Below are 24,755 nucleotides of genomic sequence, written 5' to 3'. Positions count from 1 at the left end.
TTAGGAAGCAGAAAACACTCTGTGTCCAATTCATCTGTGTTGGTGCAAATGAAAGCGACAACAGACGCACTGGAGAGGCAACAACAAGACAATTCTCATGAAGTGAATGGCTTTGCAGGTGCTGACTCCTTGTTAGTCACTGCTTGTAGCACGGGATGATTCCTGTAGTCCAGGATTGTCCAGCTCCAGGCCTCAAGGGCCGGTGTCCTGCAGGTTTTAGATATCACCCTGGGTCAGCACACCTGAATCAAATGAATAGTTCATTACCAGAAGACCACAAATATATGTGCCATCACCATGGAGCTGGACTACCTGTGCAGGCTGAATGGGCGTCCAACTTCAGGCCTCAAGGGCTGGTGTCCTACAGGTTTTAGATGTGTCCTTGATCCAACACAGCTGATTTAAGTAGCTAAATGGCTCGATATGCCTTGAAGTTCTCCAGAGGCCTGGTATTGAACTAATTGTTTGATTCACCACTCCTGCACTACAGCCTCCTACCTGAGGGGAGTGCAATAAATGTGTGCAGGGTGAGTAGCGTCTTTCAAGCATCTGCTGGTGTAGTGCAGTGATGATGATGCCAGTCGTCTTTGCAGGTTTCAATACACTCAACAGAGCCTTCTTCTACGGCAGGGGTGAGGGGGAACTCCAGGCCTCAAGGGCCCGTGTCATGCAGGTTTTGTGTCCTTGATCTAACACAGCTGATTTAAATGGCTAAATGACCTTCTCAATAGTTAGCTATGGCTCCATATGTCTTGAAGTTCTCCAGAGGTCTAATAATGAATTAATCATTTGATTCAGGTGTGTTAACCCAGGGCGATATTTAAAACCTGCGGCCTGGAGAGGTCTGTGGCCACAACCAGCAAAACCATTCCTTTCTTGGGATGTCGTGTTGTCACCGTTCGAAGTGGACTCCGTGGTTTATGCTTCATAAACGCTTCCTAAACTGAACAGGGTATTTTCGCTGAAGTTTTTTTTTTTTTAAATCATTGTATTTTACAACATGCTTTTAATCTGAAAAGACTGTTTTAAAAAGGGAAAAATGCCTCTGTAAGTAATATTTTTAAAAAGTAGGGGGAGCCATATTCTGGCTTCTCATGCGGAAGTTGAGTAGCCACAGTCATCATTTTGAATCTGTAGTTCAGCTAACTGTCTCCTGGTTGCTAGCGTTAGCTAGTGTTAAAAAGCCAGCATTTCAGTTTTCCATACGTCTTTACGATGCGGACCAGCTGTTAAGCCAATACTGCGCCCGAAGCAATGTACTGGCTGTGAAGTAATGTCAGCTCCTCACGGTGAGTTAATATTAGGAGCGAATTGTTGAGTAACTGGCTAGCTTCCAAAGTTAGCCATCGTTAGCGCTGCTGCTATGTTAGCTAACACGTTTGCCTGTAGCGATAGCATCCTTGCCACCTGCTAGAGATGTCTAGAGAGGCTGCAGCTCACGTGTGTGTGTGTATGTGCACAGCAATACCTATACTTTTACATTTTTGTGCCATATGTTCGGCGTTGGCTCGCCTGGTTTAGTTTTGTTTTGTGAGGGCGCCAAAGGGAAAGTAATAGTGTGAGAAGTGACAGGCCATGACGGTTTCAGATTGGGAAGTTAACTCGGCCTAGTTGGCACTGACTATAAACATTGTCAGAATTTTTCAGTCTGTCAATAACTTGACATTGCTAAGCTGCGTTTGGCGCCGTAGGCGCTGGTGTTGCGTGGGATGTGCAAAGTCGGTGACTATAGCAAGCTGTGGAATGCTGCTGAATGGGTGAGTCGTTTATAATGCGTGTTGTAATTTTTGCTTTGCAGCTTTAGTTCGTTTACTATGAGCTCCCTACCAGCCCAGACTCCGGCATCAAGCTCGTCATGCAGGACGCTACCGGGAGAAGGGAATCAGGTGCAGTTAAGACGCAACTACAAGCATTCAGTTACCTCATATATAACATGTAATGCTAAGCGGCGGTGCTGTTGTCCATTTAGGTGCAACCAAAAGCTCCTCTCCTGCAAATACTGCGTGTGGCTGGAGCCCAGGAGGATATCTTCACGCTCAAAGAGGTGAGCTGTCTAGTGTGACTTTGAAAAAGAGCTATCGGTCACGTGGTCATTCCAAAGGTACAAATGTAGCCTGAACATATGAAATCTTCTGCTTTGTGTAGGTGATGCACTACTTGGGCCAATACATCATGGGGAAGCAACTGTATGACAAACAGAGGCAGCACATAGTCCACTGCCAGGATGATCCTTTGGGAGAGCTGCTGGAAGTGGAGAGCTTCTCTGTTAAAAACCCGAGGTAATTACCTTAACCAAAACCTGTGCTCATTGTTGGTTCTGCTTTGTATCTGGACTTTATACATTTTTAAAAAAGAAGAAAAATCTTAATTTTAAATGCTTGTATTCCCATTTTACAGCCCAGTGTATGAAATGCTGAAGAAGTATTTGGTTGTTATTGACTGTGCTGGTAAGTGATTCTTTCATTTATTGATTTAAGTCCTTTGCACATTTTTTTTTTCTGGTGAAATTATATTTTTGTTAGGTGGAATCAACAAAAAACAAAACAATCTGTGGATTCATTTGTGGGTGTCTGAAGTCAAAGTATGTCTCTTCCTGTGCTCCTTATTGAATTCACTGTTATTTGCATCATATTGTGGCTTTTTTAAATTACATGAGAAGATCTGTGGGTATACCAACATTCCATGTATATTCAAAGACCATCTTGTTGACTATATTATGAGGGATTGTGAAAGGCTGTCCATCGCTTGGAGGATGTGGGGATCCTGCACAGTCCCAGATGGACCCCTTTCCCCTGCTTAAACTTCATATCTGAAGGGCCTTAGTGAGAGTGTGCAATGCTATAATTAAAGGGGGGGGGATGTCCTTTTTCTGTTACTGTGTCTCATTTGAAATGCAGACGCTGCAGAGAATCTTTCTGTGGGCCGTGAATGTGTAGATGGCGGAGTGGAGGATCGTGGTCAGGTAAAGCTGAAGCATGGTGCTCAGAAGAAACAGAGACCCTTACCTGCTTTCGCTTCACTACACACAACTTTTTGTAACAATGTCACAAAATAAGTGCACAGCCACTCCGATAATGCCTTTAAATGGAGCCCGACTGATATATCAGACAATTTTAGCTACTTATACGTATATTGATATTGGCATTTATAACTGCAGATGAATTAAAAAGTAAAGAGGAGATGGAGAAGTGTGCTTCAACCATGTCATGAGTGTTGATGTTCCATAGTTTGGCCACCAGAGGGCACTCTGCAACTTCCCTGCTGGCAGCAAACATACCTAGATGGTCAGAGCAGTTATGCAGAGCATGAACTGGTACTTCATGACTTATTGTCATAATAAAACAAGATAATTCAACAGTTTGCTTTTTCACAAATAACTACACATAACAAGTTGTCTTTTTTTCCTGACAATAACTTATTTAGAGGTTAAATCCCCAAGTATCAGTCTTAAAAATCTTATTTTGGCTGGGCTCTGTTTTAAAGTGCTTTGCCCAAAGTATAAGTTTAGTTTCTACTGGGTTGTGTGTTCTGGGGAAGGTGGTGTAAGGGCTGCTGTCTTCGTTGGTGTGCAGTTGTACAGAGTGGCACCGTCTCTGTACAACCCCATTCTTGGTTTGGTCTGGTGGCTTTTCATCACTGTTTTATGACCCACCAGTTCCACCCATTGGATGGGGGGGCAGAGTCACTGTCTCTGTCTGTATCAGAGTTCTCTTCTCTGCTCCGAACTGGAGGATCACAGCTCCTGATCACCCACAGGTCTGACTGCCCTAAACCTTTTCACCTAATCCCACGTTCCTGCACCCTTCTTTCCAATCCCTCCCCAAATCCTCTTTGATCTTACTTCGTGGCTTGTATATAATTTGGTTTGCCGCAACATTGAGCTATATTAAGATATTTGTCCTTTTTATGAAATTAAAGGTTGCTGCATGTGCCACAACCATCTCAGAATGCTATTGAATCAAATTTCAGATGATAATTTAAGTGTTGAATTTGCATATTTCCTAGTTACATTTTAGTGATTAAAATAATAGATCTGTCTGGTAGGGGTGCAACGATACACAAAATTCACGGTTCGGTTCGATATTTTTTTCGATACAAAAAATGTTCATGCCTTTTTAATTTGTCATTTTTTTATTGAAATTATAAATATATATATTTTAACTCAAAAGTACAGTTTTTAACAAAGTAATAAAAAATAAATCTATCTGATCGAGAAATCGCTCATCTTTGGAAAAGAGTTTATTACAGAGAAATGTCTCTTTCCAAAATAAAAGCTATACTATACGCTTCTTCTGGGCTATATTCTCAGCAGCATATTAAATATATCAGGTCCCCATAAGGAGAATCATGTGCTAACAGCTGTCTAAATGACTCGGGTAAAGTTTGTAGCATGCGTGCTTGTTGTTTTTGTCTGCTTCCACTTGTCTTTGCACTAGGATGATGTCGGCGTAAATGTGCAGTCATATTCATTGTTCCCACTAGTGTGGACAGCACTAATCTCGTTGAAATGACATTAACGCCACAACACGGCAAATCTCCGTTAACGAGCTACCGCGGATCGCCCCATGCGTGGGGCTGGATGGCCAACACGTTAACGAGCAAACTGCGCTAACGCACTAGTTCCCACCAATGTAATTGAGCATTGCGTGGCACATCCGACATACTGTTTTACTTTTGTCCATACCTTCAGGGTCATACGTCACATGAAAACCAAAATAGTTCCCAAGGCCAGATCTGAATGAGGGTGGGGGAGGTTCAATTTGCCATGTTGCAAGGAGAGCTTAGCTTCTGTCTCGCTTGCTTGCCCTGCGGTCAGTGAATCTGCGTTCGACTGCTCCGCCTAGGCTGCACTGTCAAGCGCAGATCCACTGAGCGCTCAACACAAATGGCATCGTCAGAAGGAAAGTTGATAAAATAAATTAAAACATTTGTATTGTTCGATACATATGCGTACCGAACCGAAAGCACTGTATCGAATGGTTCAATATCGATACGAGAATCGTTGCACCCCTACTGTCTGGTAGATGTTACTTTAGACTTAAATTCTGTGTGCGTCTGTTTCTTTGCTTTGACAAATGTGCCAAATTGTTCATTTAAGAAAAAAAAATGAGACAACAGTACATACCTTGGAATAAATGTATTAAATCCAACGAATTTAGAGTTGCGGTGGATTGTGTGATCATGCTCTTGTTTATTCACCTGTCTGTTAGTATACTGGCTTTCCTTGCCTTTGCTTTCTGCTTTGTTTACCCAGCACTCAACATTTCAGTTTGCATTTATATCCTAAATTATTTTGAACTCCCTCCCTACTGGCCCTTACCCAAATTGCCCAGCCCTTTGTCCCTTGTGCCATCCCACCCCACCTGTAAACAGAGGCCATGTTGAAAAGGAGCTGCGAGTCCTCCAAGTACCCAGTCACGGCTCTGTGTTCTAATTTCTTGCGTTTGCATTTTCTTCTTTTACAGATGTGTGGAGGTGTGGTCAAAGCAGGTTTGGAGGCTGGTAGTGATGGGCCTCTCCTGCAGACCCCCTCCCAGAGACGACCTCGGGAACCAGATGATGGTAATCAAATAGTCCATTGCACACTTAACAGCCTCGTTACAAGACACTGTTTAAATGTTCAAAACCTCCTTAGACTCTCTTGAAGGTTTGCAACGCTCAGCCTGCAAGCGACCCAAGCTGGATGTTACTCTGGATGAGTGGGACCTCTCTGGCTTGCCCTGGTGGTTTCTGGGTAATCTCCGTAATAACTACAGCCGCAGGAGCAATGGCTCCACTGACATCCACACAAACCAAGTAAGACACCTCACGTGCTGCTAGAAAGTCCACCCAGTATAATTAAAAATGGTTAAAATGGGCAATAAGGTTCATTTTAGAGGTTTCAAGCTTAGGAAAACTAACAGACATTACTTGTTGACAAATGGCAAAAATCAGATCATAACAGTGGTGGTCTGACTGATGTGTCAGCTGTCTCTTGCACAGGAAGAGGATACGGCCATTGTGTCGGACACCACTGACGACCTCTGGTTCCTCACAGAGGGTGAGAGTGAACAGGTGAGTGTGGAGATGAAAGAGGCTGCTCTGGAAGAAGGCAGCAGAGAAGGAGAGCCTCCACTGGAGGATGATGATGGGGGAATGAAGGAGGACAAAGCAGACAGAGAAGTATGTCTTTTTCTTTCTTTTTTAAATTTTGTGATAGATTTCTTTCTTGCCAATAAAATGTTTTTCACTCAGAAATGTGGAGAGATGATGTGATCTGATGTGTATTTATTAGATGCAGGAGGAGCCAGATGAAGACTCTCAGTGTCTGAGTGATGATACTGATACAGAGATCTCCACACAGGTCAGTATCTCTGAGCCTCCGTTTATTCATTTACAGCCATTTGTTTAAAACTATATCAGTCTTGTGAATGCTGTGTTTATATCTTAGGATGCATGGCAGTGCACAGAGTGCCGAAAATACAACATACCTCTCCAGAGGTACTGTGTTCGGTGCTGGGCTCTAAGGAAGAACTGGTATAAAGATGTCCCTCGGCTTGCGCATTCCCTTTCTGTTCCTGACATCCCAGCATGCAGCTCACTCATTACCCACGATGAGGAAGATGACAGCGACACGGGCATTGATGTCCCAGATTGCAGCAGGACAGTTTCTGATCCTGTCATCCTCCCTTCACATTCCACCGCCGATCGACCATTGCCAACAATGGTAATGGGAAAAGGCAAAGGTCCGAGGCCCTCTGTCTTCCACAAAGATGAGCAGCTCTCTGAAGGAGACAGTCAAGAGAATCTGGGCATGGAGGTTGAGGACGTTAGGCCTGAGGCGCTGCTAGAGCCTTGCAAGCTCTGTCGAGTGCGGCCACGTAATGGAAATATTATACACGGACGCACTGCTCACCTGCTTACCTGTTTTCCATGTGCAAGGAGGCTACATAAGTTCCAGGCTCCTTGTCCAGGATGTGGGAAGATAATCCAGAAGGTTATTAAAATATTCATCCTGTGAAGGGCACACAACCCATCTGTAAAGTCCTGGGGACCTGACCAAAAAAATCACAATACAAACTTTTCAACAACATTCAACCATACAGCTGCATAGCTCCTAGTACCAGTCTTTGCTTGTGGACTCATAAAATCTCTGCACCTTACTGTCAAATTTATAAAGAGACAAAATATAGCACTTGGTGAATCTTGCTCTGTTGCATGGTTTATTTGAGTCACACTGCCTCTGAAGTATTGTTAGACGAAACCTCAGTCTTAACAGTTCACTATATGAAATGCTTGTTTTGGTGCCACATTTAAATAAGGGACATACAAATCCAGAAGTATTTATTTATTTATTAAAACTATCACATAGGCACACACAGTTTGAGTTATTTTATGTTATGAAGGGTTTGTTTGTTTGTTTTTTGTTTTTTTCCCTCTAAAAGTTTATGGCTTTTTTTTTCTTCATTATTTCTTATTCATAGTGTAGTTTTTGGGTGCTGATTTTTATTTCTGGAAATTTTAGGATGTGTTTAAGTTTTTCATTAATTTACTTTGTCCATCTGGACAGAAACTGAACAGAATAATAAATGCAGGTATGCAAGTACAGGTCTCTTTGAGCTGTCCCTTTATTTGTGGGTTTTGTTTTTTTGTCTTAATCCCTCCTGCATCTCTTTACATAACACAGCTCTAAAATGTAAGTTTTAAAGCAGCTGAACGAAGAAAAACTCTAAATCTGTTTTTAGAGGTTTCAGGCTTGAAAGTTTCCTCCCAAAATCAATGTACTCTCAGCACATGTGAATGTATTGTGAAATACAATGGTGACTTAAGTCTAGTTTCTTGCAGCCAGAAATGTAAATGTAGACCGTAATGCACAGCTGAAGTATTAACCGTAATTGTTGAACCTTGGTAATTTGTTAACGTGTTCAGTATGTACATTTGTCAAACCTCTGACAGCTATGCCTGCAGTAAGTTATGTCATAATGTTGTTGGTTCGTGTTTAAATATTATAATTCGGAGTACTTTAGATTATTTCTGGAACCTGTTTAAAATGTAGGTATTGTATTTATTTATTGTTTTACTTGTGGTCAGCTCGTAGCAAACAGAAAATGGTGCACTTGTTAAAAAAACAAATCTAATTTGCATTTGTAATTTAACAATAGAGAGAAGAAACCGGCTGAGTTACCAGGTGTACCCTCAGTGAAAATGGCTTCACAGGGGTTATTTTAAGCGTTACACTGCCATGTAATGACTTTATACAGAAATGTGTATTATAGATTTTATTTGGATTGTTCAGCTTTATTTGAAGATTGTGGACCACATAGATGGTACTTTTTGAGTGTGTGAACGGTCTTGAATAAATACATTGTTCCTTATTATTCAGTGACTTTTAGGCATTTAACTTTGGCTCTGCGTAACACAGTGTGTATATTAAGTGTTTGAGCTGATGTTTACTTGTGCTTAGTCTTTCCGCCAGGAGGTGGAGAGAGGTTTCAGTCTTGTAACCGTTGCCTACAGAAACTGTACAGTCCCTGTAATAACATGTAATGGATATATATATAGAGCATGCCTCTTAATCAGATCCAGCGCAAAGCTGGTGTCAGAGCTATATTAGTAATGTAAATGCAATAAAAGATGAATTATAGATTGTAACAAGTATTAGCATTGTACATCAAGGGGGAAAAGGCTCCCATTAAATACAGACCTCATGTAAATGAAACACTTAATACCAGTGATACTGGTTGATTAACACATCCCAATTTGTCACATTAAGACCATAATGTTCTAAAACATGGTGCAGTTATAGGGGTTTTTTGTTATGGAATAAACATGTTTTGTTAAGCGAGAAAGAGTTGGGAATTGTCTGCTTTGTTCACTACTTCACCAGAGAGACAGTTGGTGTACGGTACCCACTGGTGAAATCTGTGTTTTAGTTGAATAAGTCATTGTGTGTGACAGGCCAGCTGTCATGTATCCTCTCCTCCTTGACTGGGCTCCAGCACCTGCGACTCTCCTCTGCTTACTCACTGTTCATTTCCTGCTTACTCGTGCTTGCCTTATTTTTGTCCTGTTCTTGAGAATTGGGGCATACGCCCTGCCTTCGACTGTGTATGCCTCTGTAACACCACTGCTATCCAAATTCTGTATAAACACTGCAGCTACTTTACACCTGAGTTATTTACCAATTACTCATTGGGGTGTATTTCCTGTTCATTGAAAGTCCCCTGTTAAACTGTTCTCCAGTCCCAAATATGCAGTCATAATGCAACAGCTTGTTATTCAAATTATAAGTTATTTGTTAACTTTCAGATTCTTCATTATTACATTATTGTTATCTATATATGTAAGCAACCTTTAATGCTTATATTGAACAAACTGTTGGTAATAATTAGCAAAGTATTTCCACTTGGAATGGCTATGTTTCTTTTTTTTTTTTTAATCCACTTTTTTTTTATCCACATAATTGTTGTAAAAAAAATTTAACTAAAAGGTGACTTATGTCTATCTTCTGGTGCCTTATCCTCAGAATATTTCTGAATCTCGGTAGCAGCAGTTTACATGGATGTGCAGTACTTGGGAAAAGTCTTTATATAAGACTATATAATTTATTAGGAAAATGGAAAATAGGTGCAGCAAGATATTGAAACATACATAAAGCAAAAACAATTTGTAGAATTGCAATGAGCTTGAAAATCAGTATTTGGTATCACCACCTTTATTCTGCAACAACTCTGAACTCTCTTAGGGAAAATCTCTTGTCATTTTTAAAGCAGTCTTCAGGAATAGTTCTCTGGGCGTTTTGGAGAGCATTCAAAGCTCCCACACTGCCTCAATAATGTTGAGGTCCAGGCTCTGGGGAGGCCAATCCATGACTGTCCAGGTCTTGTGTAATTTGGTATTCCTCAGTCTTTTCTCCCTGTTTCCCTTCATTAAGAATGTCTTCTTGGCTTGGCAGCCATCCACAGTAGATGGATCAACTGAAGAGCCAAATATGTTTCTCAGATCTTTGCTGTAATTTTTTCTGTTTCTTACGAATATTGAGATACTGCTGTAGATAGTTTTTAGGAATGTGACTTCTTCTTTGGTCCTCCACTTGTCCAGTTTCCTAAAATGTTTTAAGGACACACTGCACACCATACTGAGATGTCACCTCATTGGTGCAAAAATGCTATTTGATGCCTGTTAAACTATTTTCTTTGGCATTTTTGTAAATTCAGCTAACAAAAACTGTCTAAAGATACAATTAAAATGTTCTTCCTTGCTTGTTTGTCTCTTATATATAGATCCAACACTGATTCATCCCTTTAGTTACTCATAAATGGCTTCTTGGATAGCAAAGGTTACCAACCTCTGGTCAAAACTGCAGTGGGGTAAAACAAAATAGAAAGACAACAATACTCACGGACATTTTTTCTCTCCAATTTCCACTCATGTGCTTTATTTAAAGAATTTATTTTCCAGTGGTTTACCACTGAAGACCTCACATGCGAGCTGGTAGGTAGGTGTTGATGTTTTGTGAAATGCTTCCCTTTACTCTGTAGCTAATTCAAGAACAGTCTAGGCCTGCTGCTTTGTATGTGGCATCTGGTGCGTCACCGAGAGTAGAGACGAAGAATGGCATAACACCCCTGGTGACATGGCACCCGGAGCTTGGCAGCTCTAGAATGACAAGACCCAGGGAGTGGTGAAGGATCTGCATGTTTCCATGGCGACAGTGCTCCCATCTCAACATCCCAGAATAACTTAACACATTCTTTCTTTATCCTCGGTGGCGTATGCAATTATTCCTGAAGGGAAAATAGTTATTACTTCCATTCTTATGCCTATTTTTATTGTTTTATTGCAGCCACTGCCATTAATCGGTTTATTTGTTGATGTCATAAATGCAAAACTCATTTTAAGATATAGATTTTTGTGATACATTCCTCTGGTGTCCTTTGTCTCATACCCCGAGGATAGTACATGTCTGGATATCTATAACTGTATCTGTGGGGCTAGGGCCTTTCTTTCTTTTCTAATTTCCATGCAGATATACAAACACACACACAAATACACACATTCCCTCTGTTGTGTCCGACTATTTGGTCGCTCCAGAAACTAGGCCGCTAAATTTGTCCCTCTGCTGACATGGGAGAAGGTCACTGGAGCCAGAGAAAAACAAAGACAGGAATACGGAAGAAGGCCTGAAGATAGTGTAGATTAAAAATAAGGATATTGATGGGTAGCGAGGGGCATGATTGAAATGTAGCAGAGTAAGATAACAGAGCTGGACTGAAAAACTGGAAATAGTTTAAAACATAGCCATCCAACAGTATATACTATATACATACCTGGCTTCAGAGGGATTCAGAATTTCCCAGAGGAACTATGCTAATGGTGCTTTATACTTGGAAAGTGTCAGGGTGTAAATGTCACTTTGTTTTCCTGCCTGTGATACCTGCTTTGATTATCATAAGTCCTCTGAATATATGTCATTGAAATAATCTGGTTGTTTGTAGCAAGGGGGCACAAGTTATTTACAGGGAATAACTTTTGGGCTGCCATGTGCTGCAAAGTATGTTAGTGGGAAGTGGGTTATGCACATAGGCATGAGTATGTATGTGTATTTGTCTCTGTGTGCTGGAGCCTTTCAGTGAGTGGGATGCCAGCGAAGGGAAGGGCAGCGGATGGTGCAGGGGCTCAGTCCATTCCTGTGATTTAACATGACACCACTTGCACTAAGACTGCGACAGCTGCGTATGCACATGCCGGCCATTCTGTTTGTTGTAGGGGATTACTCTGCAATAAAAGCCCCAGTGACCAGCAGCATGGCTGGGCTACAGAACTACTGTTCCCCCTACCCTGACTTAGAAGGCTTTCTCCAGGCCTCCAGAGCCCTGTGCAAACACAGGTGGGGCACTTCATTCTGAGTATAAATGAATGGGAGTATTCTCCTGATGATTAGCCAGGCCATAGTAGTGTCACATCACCTTTGGGGGGGTCGTCAAACTGTATCACTTATGTAAGGGTCATTACTCAACAGAAATAGTGGGACACAGCAGCGCAGTAATCAGATCTGACCGTGAATATTTTAATTTGCTCTCATTGTGTTTTATGCACTGATGATTGTCGAGGAGGAGTCGGCTGCTTTGTCACATCTCCACATAATGATCCTATACAACATTAATGCTCTATAGTAAGTATAACCTCATCGTAATCTGGAAGAAAAGCTCTGATATCAAAGAGTTTAGGAATGGATGTGCAGTTTTCATGGCGACAGTCTCTGAGACGACAGACTTGGACATGTGTTGCTGTCACTATGGTGACAATGCTCTCTCCCAAAGGCATGAAACTAGTACATAATAATGCTGCATGAGTCTGGATTTCAGACTGAATATTGCTTTCCAGGAGTACAGAAAGGCCAGGAATGAGACTTTATTTTTTGCATGTGGAAAAAAATAATTAATAATTTCCTGTGTCTTTTTCCTTTAAAATGTTAAACTTTCTGACTCATTCTGAATGATCTAAATAAATATTTAGACATCCAAGCAGGTCACCAGATTTTTTACACAAATCCTAAAAGTGTAAAACACAGAACTCAGTGATTCAAGCAGAACATAACTGTTATTTATAGAGTGAAAAAAATACACCAGCAAGTCTATGAACACATTGAGGATTAGAAGTTAATTTAAAAAAAAAAGTCATCTGTCTTCAGTCCTTTTTATTTAAAAAAAAAAAAAAAATCCATTGCCATGTCTGAGGGACTGTATCTTACCATGCACAAATGAGATTTCTAAGGTCCTTTAGAAAAAAGGCTTATTGAAGCCCACCAGGCTGGAAAAGGTTACAGAACTATTGCTACACTTTCTACTCCAACAATAGAAAGTCAGACAGATAGCGTAAATTGAGAAAAATTGAAGATCATTGTTACACTGCCCAGGAGTGCTTGATCAAAAAAAAAAAAGATCTCTCCAGTAGCAAGAGGGGTCATAGCCTGGCAGGTAACAAAGAAGCCAAAAAAGGTCGTTTCTAAAGTGTTCACAAAGTGATTCTGCTTCCTTCCGATTCTCAGTATCTACCAGTCAAATTAATAGGTTAGTGTTCATGCTGGACACTAAAGCACATAAAGCTGTTAGAATACAAATAAACTCATGGGAATTATAATGAGTTTTATGAGTTTAACATCCAAATAAAGTAGAAACAAAAGCATGTATTTTATTTGTTTAAACAACTTGTGTATCCTGTTTTGCGTCCTATATCGTAATGTATCACTGGATGGAAGACCTGGTTCAGCCACCTCTAATAAACAGTTCCTTGCTGTTGTTATGTTATTCTCCTCTTACATATCTGAGATTTCCCGACTGCACTCAGATGACAGCTCTCCAGGTCACTGGAAAACTTGAGGCTAACCTGGGGTGAGGAGGACTGATCCCTCCCTCCTCCCCCAGAGCTCAGCTGTCCCACAATGTGCTGTTGCTTGTCACTGAGGAGAAGTGGAACAGTGTTGCCAGTGACAGGGCTACCCCCCCCCCCCCCCCCCCCCCGCGCTGCACACAAGGGGACCCTTACACACTATGGACAAGAAATACGTTATTATATTATATTATTGATATTTATTTAGTAATTTAATCAATAGCTCTGATACTTAGAATAAATCCAAATGTCACAATAGGTATTAATTTGTATATTTTTTGCATTATTTCTTACATGGGGCCAATCAGTCATAATTAAATTAGAGCCAGCCTATTTTTCACTGGTTTGGCCTATTTTAAGATGGAAAATAAAGTACAGTATTAGCAAACCACAGGTAAACAAACTGTTCTGTATCTTAAGTGTTCACTTCAAATACTGAGGGACACACACACACACACACACACACACACACACACACACACACACACACACACACACACACAAACACACACACACACACACACACACATCTAGTTCTGCTGACAATGGGTTAAGATGACAGAGGGTTATGAGTGATTCTGACACACTGCAAACCCCCTCCTTGCTGTACCCCTGAGTCCAACACAGGCTTCTTTGTACTCACTCCACCATCAGTGACGATCCATCACAGACTAACCTGACAGCCGACCCAGCCCCGTGCCAAGCTAAGACTGTGCACTCTGCCTTAAACCCAAGCCCAAACCCCAGGAGGATACCACAAGCCACCAGACGGGCCTGCCAAACCTCTGCCTGGCACCTAATCCCAGGACTGAAATCTTCCTGTAGTTAATTCACTGACTTGTAAGATTTTTTTGTTTTGATTGTGTCTAGCTGAAACTTTGTGTTTGTTACCTTCAAAAGGATATAAAACACAGGTAAAGAATAAACAGTAAGAAATAAGAGGCTCTGTTCCATTGTGTGTCATTAACCCTTTGAACCAGCACAACCCTGGAATGCTTAAATGGAAATCATTGGTTGCACCTGTGCTTTCTCTTACACGAAATATCAACATATCTGCCACAAACCAGGCCTATAAATATATTCTTTTAAACAAGCTGCTGTTTAGGCAACGCTGATCCACAATAAAAATAAATACATAGAGGCTTTAAGGGGCAGTTATAATGAGGAAATTGCAACATCTTGAGTTCTCTCATCCGAAATCTGGTCTGTGTGAAATTGTCACTGATGTGGAAAAAAGTCAGAAATAAAAAATTAATCTGAGCAATAAAAATATGTATTTTTTAATGTCGATTTTCATCTGGGTGAAAAGGCCTTGTTGACACCAGACATTAGAGGAGAATAGACAGACTGGTTTGAGCTGATAGGAACACAACAGAAACTTAAATAACTACTTGTTGCAACCAAGGTATGCAGGAGAGCATCTCATCAAACCTTATAATATGCAAGGGCTCACCAACATTGGACAATAGAAAACTGGATGGTAGAGGTCTAGAGAGAGAACTAAATTCCATAATAGTGTTAACTTGCAAGCTAACATGTAAGAAGGTTTTACAATGCTGTAGTTTAAATATTAAAAGCAGCTTTAGGGAGCTAGCTGGAAAGGCTCCCTGGTATGTTGAACCTTCAAAATTTTCACATAAGACCGGAATTAATAATGCCTTCTTTAATTTTATAAGCAGGGACTCCAGCAACACTTAAAAGTAAAGAACTTTATTAAATGACCAACGCGTTTTGGCTTGTGGCCTTCATCAGGGTCATACTCTTAAGTGTTCCTCGAGTCCCTGCGTTGTGAGTTTCTCATCCTCTCTATGCACCTTGGAAGTAGGTGAAGTTGTGCCAGAATTTTTGCTGTTCTTTGATTTTATAAGCAGGAAAAGTATAAAACCTAGCTTTTCATGTCTTATCGTGACACTATAAAGTCCTTAGTTCTTCTTTATTTTCTCTATTTTAAATATTGAACTCATGGTTTCCAATGATATAGTATTGTTTACTTTTGTTTCAAAAAACGTGTATTTACTCTTTCATTGGTTGGAGAATACCATTGGCAGTGGTATTCACCAGACCTTGCAACCCTCTAAGTTTAATGAACTGTGGTTATTAGGAAACTGCTAGCAATTTGTCTCTTCCAAAACATCTCCTGAGAGGTAGTGTATTACTGTGATAAACTTATTGTAAAGAAATAGAGTACAGACTCATGTAACACTCCTCATGATTTGCCTGTCACTCCAGGCCACTTCTCTGCTGACAGAAGTGTGTGTTTTGGCTGTGCTGCAATGTTAGCGGAAGCTAGTCAGAATTAGCTGATGAGCTACGAGGTGAGACATGTCCTGGAAGGATTAACACCCAGTGGCTAGGCTAATGCTATGACTTGCTGGAAGAGGTCAGGACAACCAAGGCCATTCCCTCTGTGTGGCTGACTCATTACTGTCCCTTAAATTCTGGGGGTAATGTGAGCCAGTGTCAGCCTAGCAGCTCACTCTGCTGATGGTTCCTGCACAGACCTGCATGGTTCTGAGGCTAGTATAACTCAGAAGGTCACTTGCATCACATAGTGCAATCATCTCAAGATGAAAGTCAGCGGATATGAATGCAGTTACATAAACCACAGGAACAATGTCACCTAAGCTTTTTTTGGTATTGACCAAGTTGATCACATTATGAGTCTGACAGTGCTTCACAGCAGTCCAGAGTAAGCAACAGTCTCTTGCCTCGTTGACTTCCCATCAAAAACCTGAAGTCAAACAATGTATTGTCTCTGTGTGCCACTGGCTCCCAGCAGAAGTGACAGCTGTTTCCAGAATGTCCCTTCTGCCTCCCCACTTAATGATGGAACTCTTCATGTTCGGAAGGGGACGCAAGTCTGGGATTAACTCACTAAGATGGACACCTTTGATCTGAGGCAGTCTCTCCCATTTCAACCTGATCATGTCCTGGCCTCTTAAGAAATACATGAGCACACAAACCCACAGAAAAACACGCACGCGTACAACTGGGCCTTAAAGCCCTAGAGAGCAGGGCCAAACAGAGATGTGATGTGTAGATGTGCAGCAACAGCTAAACGTCGTGTCAGGTTTCTGGGGGCTCGTGCTAAATTTAACCCTGTGATCCAGCAGAAGGCAGAGGGGTTTAAATGCCAGTCTACAGTTGCTCCACACCAGTTGCTCTCCACACGTCTTCCACTCATCACAAACTCAGGCCGGGAAGAAGATAGGTGCACACACGTACACTCCAACGCAAACTCCAGACACAGGACAGAAGAGCGCATACTGAAGACTAGTTCCTAGGAAAGCTGGGATCTTTGTTCCCTTGTATCCAGACCACAACTGTCCAGTATGGAGCTTTTTGAGACCAACCCTTATTTTTTCCCTGACCAGCGCTTCTATGAAGGAGGGGACAGCTACTTCCCCTCTCGCCTGCCCGGGGCGTATGACCAAGCTGGCTACCAGGACAGGAACTCCATGATGGGCTTGTGTGGGAACCTGTCTGGGGGTGTCGGAGTTGGAGTGACAGGTACCGAGGACAAAGCCTCTCCATCCAGCATGTCGCCTCACTCCGAGCCCCACTGCCCAGGTCAGTGTCTTCCCTGGGCCTGTAAGCTGTGTAAAAGGAAGACAGTGACCATGGACCGCCGGCGAGCAGCCACACTGAGGGAGAAGAGACGCCTAAAGAAGGTGAACGAGGCCTTCGATGCTTTGAAGAGGAGCACGCTGATGAACCCCAACCAGAGGCTGCCCAAGGTTGAGATCTTGCGGAGCGCCATCCAGTATATTGAAAGGCTCCAAGCCCTGGTGTCCTCCCTCAACCAGCAGGACACTGAGACAGGACAGCAGGGTTTGCTCTACCGGCCCAGTCCAACTCAACCCAGAGTAAGTAGGACAGAGACAGGACGAGGGAAGGGAGAAATTCAAAATAACAGAGAAATCAGCCAAGAGGGAAACAGAGTTGGGAACAGCACTAGTTGGAAAGTGGCAGAAGATATGGGAGAAAAATGAGCGGTACAGTAAAGAGAAAGATAAATACTACATTAAAAAATGACTGGGGTAAAATGTCAAATCAAAAATGTGTAAATTTGATTATCTGTTCATGTTCCTTTTGATTTATTCATTCTGGATAAGGTTTGAGGTTATTGTGAGTATGTATTCAGCCATACAATGAGCAAAAATGTTGTGTTTTAAAAGGTTTTTAAAAACATGATCCAGTGTAGCTCATTAGTGTTTTTAAAGACACTGACAAGAACTCCTGTGACAGGCATCATAGTAATGGAAAGTCTTTTTCATCGTGTACATTTGCCTCTGAGTGGGGTCACGGGATGCATTAACTATATGTGCGTTCGTGGTAGTACACTGCACTTTAGTGTGTGTTGTTTTTCTGTGTGGGGTGGTATGGTGTGCTGTATCATAACAGAGTGACTGACAGCAACTTGTGTGTGTGCATCGCCATGGCAACAGGTGTCGTCGTCAAGCGAGCCCAGTTCAGGCAGCACCTGCTGCAGCAGCCCGGAGTGGAGCAGCACTCCAGAGCAGTGCACGCAGAGCTACAGCAGCGAGGGTAAGCACAGTTCACTTAGTCCCATTAAACTAGGTAGACTAGGTAGCACCTTCACAGGTACTCAGTGTGTAACTGGGTCTTTTTGCAGATCTCCTGAGCGTTGCAGACTCTCCAGAGCAGGGGAACATGCGGGCCTTGACCTCCATTGTGGACAGCATCTCTGCAGTAGATGGACCTGTGGCCTTTCCTGTGGACATTCCCAAATAGACCCTTAGACCAGCCGGCCAGTAGGTGCACAGCGAGCAAACAAAAAGCAGTGACCTTTAATCCTAAATTATGTCTATTTTGTGCTTCTGCTGATTAAATTATTTTGTCTTATGCCAAATTAAAAAATGTTTCCATTTGACAAGTATTGCAGCTCTGTTGATCCACGGGCCAGCTAGCCAAACTGACTTTTCCTGTTCACATTGAGGCTTTGTTCCCTTTTTTCCCTGCCTTATGCGATGTTCCAGACCTGTTTGTCAAAGCTACAGGAGATTCAAAGACTTTGCTGCATGAACCCAACACATATTTACTACACGTGATCCCTGTTAGGCTTGCCTCCAGATTTATAGAGCCACAGAGGAATGACAGATCCAGTTTTCTTTCCTTACTTAATTTAAGATTTCCTCTTCAAAAGCTTTCCCTAATCTTTCATTCATTTTTTTGTGTGTGTGAGTTTTAATGCTTAAAAAACAAGAGTTTATTCATGGGGCCAATATGTACCATGGCAGTTTTGACCAAGATCTGCTTAATTTAAACTGATTATGAATGCTAGTGTTGTAAATACGTTCCCTTTTTCTACAGAGTGGATTTGCCATTTTTATTTTTTTTTGCTAACTTATTTTGGACTTTTATAACTAAGATTGTTGTGTATTTGTAGATGTTCTGAAAAGTGATATTTTCTGTTTAATTCTTACAATAAAGACCATTTTCAATACACTGTCCAGTGTTGTTTTTAGCCTATAATACAATACGCTGGCACATATAACTTAACAAGGAACACAGGATACCAAATCTTTAAAAAACAGCTTTACTTATGTCTATATAGTGTCATAAATACATTACACTTCTTTTTAAATAGCCAAATAATAAAATCTTGATTTGTCAGCATTGTTTCACACCTGGAATAAAGACACAGTACTCATAGCTGCCACATAGCACGTTACACCTTTTAGACACCTTGGAAAAACTTTTAAAAAAAAAGAAAAAGATTGTACACCCATCCAGCACTTCACTGGTTCATTTGCTGTGTTCTTATTGGATGAGGAGTTGGTGAGCCAAGAGTACTGACTGCTCAATCAGAGCAACATTAGACAAGTCTGTCACGTGGAGCAGTTTCATGTGGATTTCATTGGCTGATGTTGAGCAGCAGTTTACAGTTTGATTTTGAGAGAATGTAAGGAATCAACAGAGAAGAGCTACAGTGGTCACACTACCATCCACAGAGAAAGTCATGGTCGCATGGCTGGGGCTGGCCTTTTCACACGAAATCTACTAGTCTCAAGCACAGAGACTCATTTAGTCATACACTCTCACACACTCTCTCTCACACACACTTCATATTAAAGGATTCTCTCTATTCTAGGCTACATAGTGTCATACAGAAGGCGAGAGAGGCAGAGAAAGGAGAGGCAACAGCTACATTGTGTTAAAAGAGAAGGAAGAGAAGGAAAAAAGAAGGAATGGGAGAAGAGGCAAAGAGAGAAGTCTGATATTGGACCCATGAACCTATGAAGAGTCCTTGTGGAAACACACACCTCCCTTAGTGAGTCCCTCCCACCAACGATTCACACACGCACAGCATACAGCAAAAGACACACGAAGGTCCGACACAGAGAGAAAGAGAAAGAAAGAGAAAGAGAGAGAGAACAGTCACTATTGAATACAGGGCATTGGGTTTCATACAGCAATATTATATTGTTTTCCATATATATTCCCAATATATATATATTTATATATATATATTTATATATAATATTTCTATAAAAAACATAAGTCATCCATTTTATGTACAGAGATAAATGAGTAATACCTTGCATAACCGGTAGAGGGGTAACGTGTGGTGGGATCTGCCATTTATACAAGTATTCATCATTCTCAAATCCAAACCAACACCTGCTCACCATCTCCTTTAATCTTTTTGACGCTGTTTTCTTGTAAAGGACATGATGACGCAGGAAGATTGGTTTGGGCTTGGCCATGTTGAGACTATTACAACCAGGAAAAAAATCCACAGCTGAGATCAGGGGAGCAGGAGCACAACAACCACAACAACAAGGCTACTGGGAGCACGGGGGTAAACTGGGAGAGACCAGGATGAGCCTCCATTACAGCAGCGAGCGCAGCCAATGTGCACTCTCAAGAGTTCAAAGGTCAGAGTTGGCCTCTGTATTGCACGTGTCCGAAGAAGAGGTGAGAGGTGAAAGTTGGAAGGTGAGGCTGGGCAACAAAGGGACGAAGCCTTCCCTATGAGGTACCCAGGTCTCCCTCTCCAGATTTGGCATATCACTCTCAAAAGGCCGCAAGCATATGTCCATATAGGTAATGAGAATGCACTAGAAGAGAGAAAAGAAGATGAGGAAAGTGGAACAAAAAAAAAAAAGAAAAATTAAGTTGCACCTGCTTCTTGATTCATCAAAGTTATTAAAAGTAAGTTATTAAAAATACTGGCGGTTGCCAGAGCTACCCCTCAGTCTCCTAGCAGATCCAACTATGGCATCAATTTCAAAATACCAGACGACATCTTACTTGATTTATTGTGTTCAAAGATTTTCAGAAAACTTGACTTCTGACCTTGACCTTGAGTTCAAGGTCACCAAGATTCAAACTCATCCAAGATTTTTGGTAACTGCAACTATGGTATGAATTACAAAATCCTACTTTCTCGAGCCGTTGTATTTCTCTACTTGGGTGTTAACGCCATCCACCAGCTCAGGTAGGTGATGACAACATGCTGCCAGTCTTTAGCTCTCTTCCACAGTGTCTCTTTTGTCCTGTCTCCCTGAGCCTGGTTCTACAGGAGGGTTCTTCCTGTTAAAAGGTAGTTTTTCCTTCCCACTATCGCCAAATGCTTGCTCATAGAAGGCATCTTTACCTTAGAATATACAGCGCCTTCAGGCAACTCTTATTGTGATTGAGCTCTCTCTCTATATAAAAAAGAACTGAATTGATTGATGATGATTAAAATTTTGGATACAGCTTCTGCTTTGATTGATCTATTGTATATGCAGTAGTAAACTCTCAGACTTAGCCTGCACACCTTTTGTTAATTGCCTCTTGAAAGTTAGAGTCCTACAATGCTAGCTGTGACCACAGTATCCTGTCCAGCTTCTGTTCGCTTACCTGTCAGCATTAACGCTCCTGTTAGTAAGTAGAGAGTAGTTAACATGAATAGGTCCGCACAGCCGAGGGATCAAGTCTCGGGGTTGCTGGGGGAGGAGCTTGAGAGCATTGCACGCAATTGATTTTGAGCACAGCAAGACAGAGAGGACACGACATGCAGTTAGTCAAGGCAACCGCAGTGAGGCTCATAGCTACATACAGAAAATGAACTAGGTATTGCTTAGTATTGTAACATACCTTCAGGTTGAAGCTGTTTCTTGGATGCCAAATTCATAGAAGGCGGCATGGACATGGACGGCATGCGGAAGCCAGCTGGCAGCGTTTCCATGGAGCCTGCCATCATCCCCAGCCCAGTCCCTCCTTCACGTGCCCGAAACCTCTTGCGCCATGATGGAGAGCGTCGAAAGGACTTGTCATCTCCACTCTTCAAAGACAGAAAAGCAAGGTGAGGAAATTTGCCTTCTTCAAACAACACTGTATTTGATTTATATAGCAGCTTGAGAGGTACCTCCTCGAGTCTGCGGTCAGTCCCTAAAGCTAACAGGTTGTTGAATTCCCTCTCCAGAACCTGTCGCGCCTGAAAAACAAAAACCCGTTGAATACAGTAAAACAACCTCTAAATAAAGAAACATTTTTTGGTTGAACATCCATCAATCAGTACATCCCTTTTCTTCTGCATATCCAATTCAGCGTTGCAGGCAGGCTGGAGCCTATGACTTTTAAATATAGACAACTGGGCCAGATTGCTAATGTGTACTGAAACCTGGCCAGAAAATAGTTGAATTCTGGGTAAAGATACCTGTTCACTATACAAAAATCGAATGGGTAAAATGTGTGAGATATTGCAATTTGAAATTAAACACAACTTACTGGTTTATTTTAGGTTTAAGTCAATATTCTGCACAGAGACTTTGTACTTTTTTCACAATTCCTTGTAAAATGGACAAAACTATACTTTCAATTTTGTTATACAAAAATCCAACTTTTCTTCCCCTAAAAATCAGTTCAGTCATTCCATGTCGAGTGTAAGGAGTCAATCTATTTTCTTTTATATCCACCTGTGTGTTCTGCATAGGAATCTGCAGGATGAGTGCTAGGCTGCTGTAGTCGAAAGTTTCATCCAGAGCGACGAGCGCTCCATGAACGCCACTCTCCAGCAAGTTGCCGCTATACTCCCTTAGACCAATGGACTGGACCCAGTGGATCACCTGCTCATTGGTCCACACCAAAACATCTACAATAAAGGAAGAATAAATCCGATACATGGTACATACCAATGCTGACAGACTGTCAACATTAATCTGTCCCAAAAAAGCAGTGACACTGTGTAAAATTTTATGTATTATTAACATTATTATATATACCAGAAAATTGCACAAAAATGTTAAATGTTGAGACTGACAAATGTTATTACTTTTTAATATACTGTATATGATTACTGTGAATGATTAATATATCCAAACATTTTTTTAAACAGACCACCCTGAATTAAAAAATAAATGTCATTTGTAGAAAAGTTCAGAGAAAGCAATAGAGAGATAATGTGCAGGTCCACATAGTGTCAACTCACGGGCACACTCCCTTTGTTCATTTAAAGCACAGCTGTCAGCCAGCTTTCGAAGTTGGAACAGACGGGGTGTGTGCATGTGTGTGTGTGTTTATGCGTTTGTAAACAGGGCAGGATTCTGATCTGACACGACAGCTGAGTCAAGTTCATGTGCTGAACTCAAGGTCAGAAGAGCGAGAGGTCTGGCTAGGTCTAAGTGTGTGCATGTGTCTGTGTGTGTGGAGCACTTTTGGCAAGTGAGGTTTTAGATCATAAGATTGGCTTTTTGACAGTTGAAGGAGCAGCTGTTTGAATGCTCAGTCCAACCTGACGCTATCAGATAAAACCACTAGGTGGTACTCTGGCCTGACGAGACTCTCGATGTGTCGATGCGTGCTTGCTTATGAATCTGTGTTATGTTTTTTTTTTTATCACTATGTGTGTATCAGGGTGTGTGTAAACTCTACCTTTCATGTCATGTTGGCTATCCTCTCTTCGCCGCTCTAGGTCTTTCCTGTCATAATTGAGTCTTTTCAAGCACATAATCCCATACTGCAGACTAGCCCTAATACACAGACCGACACAAACACAGAGCAGCACATATACACCATTAGCCTCCTCATCTCCATTGCTAATGCACCCAGTTAGCAGATGAAAGAGAAAGCGTATCAAACAGAAGCTAAGCTAATGGCCACAGCTACAGACCTGTGGAAGCTGTCCACCATTTTGAGGTGGCTCCTTAGGTCCTTCTTGGTCAGATGGTCCAGCATTCTTGCGTCCACCAGACACTCCATGAAGTAGGAGCGGTACTGAGGCAGACCAAGGCTGGGCAGCCATTCATTTCCTATCCACTCATGATTCATGTCTCCATATGCCAAAGTCTGTAAGGGAGAACAGCATCCAATGATGAGTGTAACAGAAAGATGAAAGACTAGAAAAACTGTCTGTGATATTTTTCACAGGGAATAATTTGGACTGAACAATGTTTATGGCTCCATTTTACATATCTATTACTTCTATATATCACGTGTATATATTATCGCTTCCACTGCATTTTATGTACATATATTAAAAAAAATCTGTCTTCTAGTGTATTTTACTTTACACGGTACCACTTTTACATAGTACAAATCTATCTTTCTCTATCTATCTGTCCCTGAGGCAATCTGGGTTATGCTAATATCTTAGTGGTACACTGAGACAAATAAGTAGCACTCATGTTTTTCTTAGCCAGAAATGTTTTCAGTGCTTTTTATACCCCTGTTAACAGACTCAAGAATGCTAACAACAGACTTAATATTTTGTTTACATTCAACAACAGCTGCTGGTTAAGCTATATAACCCACCTATTAATAGGTAGAAAATAATTATTACTTCATATCATTGTTATATATTTATGTCATACGCTATTACTATTTATATATAATCTGAAAACAAAGTTGACTTAAAGGTACAGTCATTCATTTTTGAGTGTTTATTTTATTTATATCTACACACTGATAATTACATCTTCCAACAAACTGATGGATCCTCATAAACTTAGAATTACGGTACTCCATTAACAAATACATAGAAATAACTGCTGGTTTGTGTTACCCCTCCATCTTGTATACAGTGGTGGAGATGGAGATCGCCATTTTTCCTAATCAAGTTTTATGCGTGTGGCCAGAGACCGGCCACAGACGTAGAGCGCCAGTTTTATATCCTCTATCAGAATGAATAGATGTGGACAGCTGGCATATCGACAGCTACAGATTGTCCACAGATGATCGGCAGCCAGAGTGTTTTGTCCTATAGCAGCCACCGTAACTGAAGCGGAAGGGTGAGTGCAATTTTCTATCTACTGATATCTATTGGTTTTATCTATTTTACACACTGTAACTTGAATTGTAACTTTATTTAAGTGTGTACCTGTCCAGCTATCTACATGGGGACCACTTTGAGTTTTTGATCATCAAAGTGAGGA

General features: G+C 41.4%; 3 protein-coding genes across 13 annotated transcripts in view; 2 read left to right on the top strand and 1 right to left on the bottom strand.

Moving 5' to 3' along the window:
- The first annotated feature begins 477 nt into the window (after positions 1-477).
- On the top strand, positions 478-8,828 carry mdm4 (MDM4 regulator of p53). Of its 6 annotated transcripts, XM_080301919.1 has the most exons (12): positions 519-632; positions 799-952; positions 1,799-1,886; positions 1,970-2,044; positions 2,146-2,279; positions 2,398-2,447; positions 2,898-2,962; positions 5,466-5,562; positions 5,636-5,796; positions 5,968-6,162; positions 6,275-6,343; positions 6,431-8,828. In XM_080301919.1, exons 3-12 carry the CDS (start codon positions 1,815-1,817, stop codon positions 6,998-7,000), a joined length of 1,488 nt encoding a protein of 495 aa, XP_080158045.1. In that variant the 5' UTR covers positions 519-632; positions 799-952; positions 1,799-1,814; the 3' UTR covers positions 7,001-8,828. The 6 variants fall into 6 exon arrangements, with proteins under 6 accessions (XP_026024124.1, XP_026024125.1, XP_080158045.1 ...); XM_026168339.2 differs by lacking the exon at positions 799-952 and having other exon boundaries at positions 478-527; XM_026168340.2 differs by lacking the exon at positions 799-952 and having other exon boundaries at positions 480-527; positions 5,983-6,162.
- A 7,670-nt stretch (positions 8,829-16,498) lies between these two features.
- On the top strand, positions 16,499-18,838 carry myog (myogenin). Its single transcript, XM_026168338.2, has 3 exons — positions 16,499-17,237; positions 17,820-17,919; positions 18,008-18,838. The coding sequence occupies exons 1-3, from the start codon at positions 16,704-16,706 to the stop codon at positions 18,124-18,126; spliced, it is 753 nt and encodes a 250-aa protein (XP_026024123.1). The 5' UTR covers positions 16,499-16,703; the 3' UTR covers positions 18,127-18,838.
- Positions 18,839-18,915: 77 nt separating this feature from the next.
- The window catches only part of ppfia4 (PTPRF interacting protein alpha 4), a 65,625-nt gene continuing 59,785 nt past the window's right edge, over positions 18,916-24,755 (bottom strand). For all 6 annotated transcript variants that reach the window (XM_026168330.2, XM_026168334.2, XM_026168335.2 and 3 more), the window contains 7 exons: positions 23,495-23,670; positions 23,257-23,354; positions 22,302-22,477; positions 21,752-21,820; positions 21,481-21,667; positions 21,244-21,341; positions 18,916-20,456 (listed from right to left, as the gene is read on the bottom strand). In XM_026168330.2, the coding sequence (XP_026024115.1) occupies positions 21,283-21,341; positions 21,481-21,667; positions 21,752-21,820; positions 22,302-22,477; positions 23,257-23,354; positions 23,495-23,670 (765 nt within the window). In that variant the 3' untranslated portion in view covers positions 18,916-20,456; positions 21,244-21,282. The remainder of the gene's footprint in view (positions 20,457-21,243; positions 21,342-21,480; positions 21,668-21,751; positions 21,821-22,301; positions 22,478-23,256; positions 23,355-23,494; positions 23,671-24,755) is intronic.

This window comes from Astatotilapia calliptera, chromosome 5 (genome assembly GCF_964374335.1).
Source record: "Astatotilapia calliptera chromosome 5, fAstCal68.1, whole genome shotgun sequence".
Taxonomy (NCBI): Eukaryota; Metazoa; Chordata; class Actinopteri; order Cichliformes; family Cichlidae; genus Astatotilapia; species Astatotilapia calliptera.
This window is presented reverse-complemented; position numbering and strand designations above follow the sequence as displayed.

Excerpts from the sequence above, each read along its gene's own strand:
- mdm4 (XM_026168339.2), top strand. Across the intron at positions 2,963-5,465 it reads GAGTGGAGGATCGTGGTCAG|ATGTGTGGAGGTGTGGTCAA; the intron begins GTAAAGCTGAAG and ends CTTCTTTTACAG. Across the intron at positions 5,797-5,967 it reads CTGACATCCACACAAACCAA|CTGTCTCTTGCACAGGAAGA; the intron begins GTAAGACACCTC and ends CTGATGTGTCAG.
- myog (XM_026168338.2), top strand. The coding sequence starts at position 16,704 with ATGGAGCTTTTTGAGACCAACCCTTATTTTTTCCCTGACCAGCGCTTC. Across the intron at positions 17,238-17,819 it reads CCAGTCCAACTCAACCCAGA|GTGTCGTCGTCAAGCGAGCC; the intron begins GTAAGTAGGACA and ends CCATGGCAACAG. Across the intron at positions 17,920-18,007 it reads GCAGAGCTACAGCAGCGAGG|ATCTCCTGAGCGTTGCAGAC; the intron begins GTAAGCACAGTT and ends GTCTTTTTGCAG.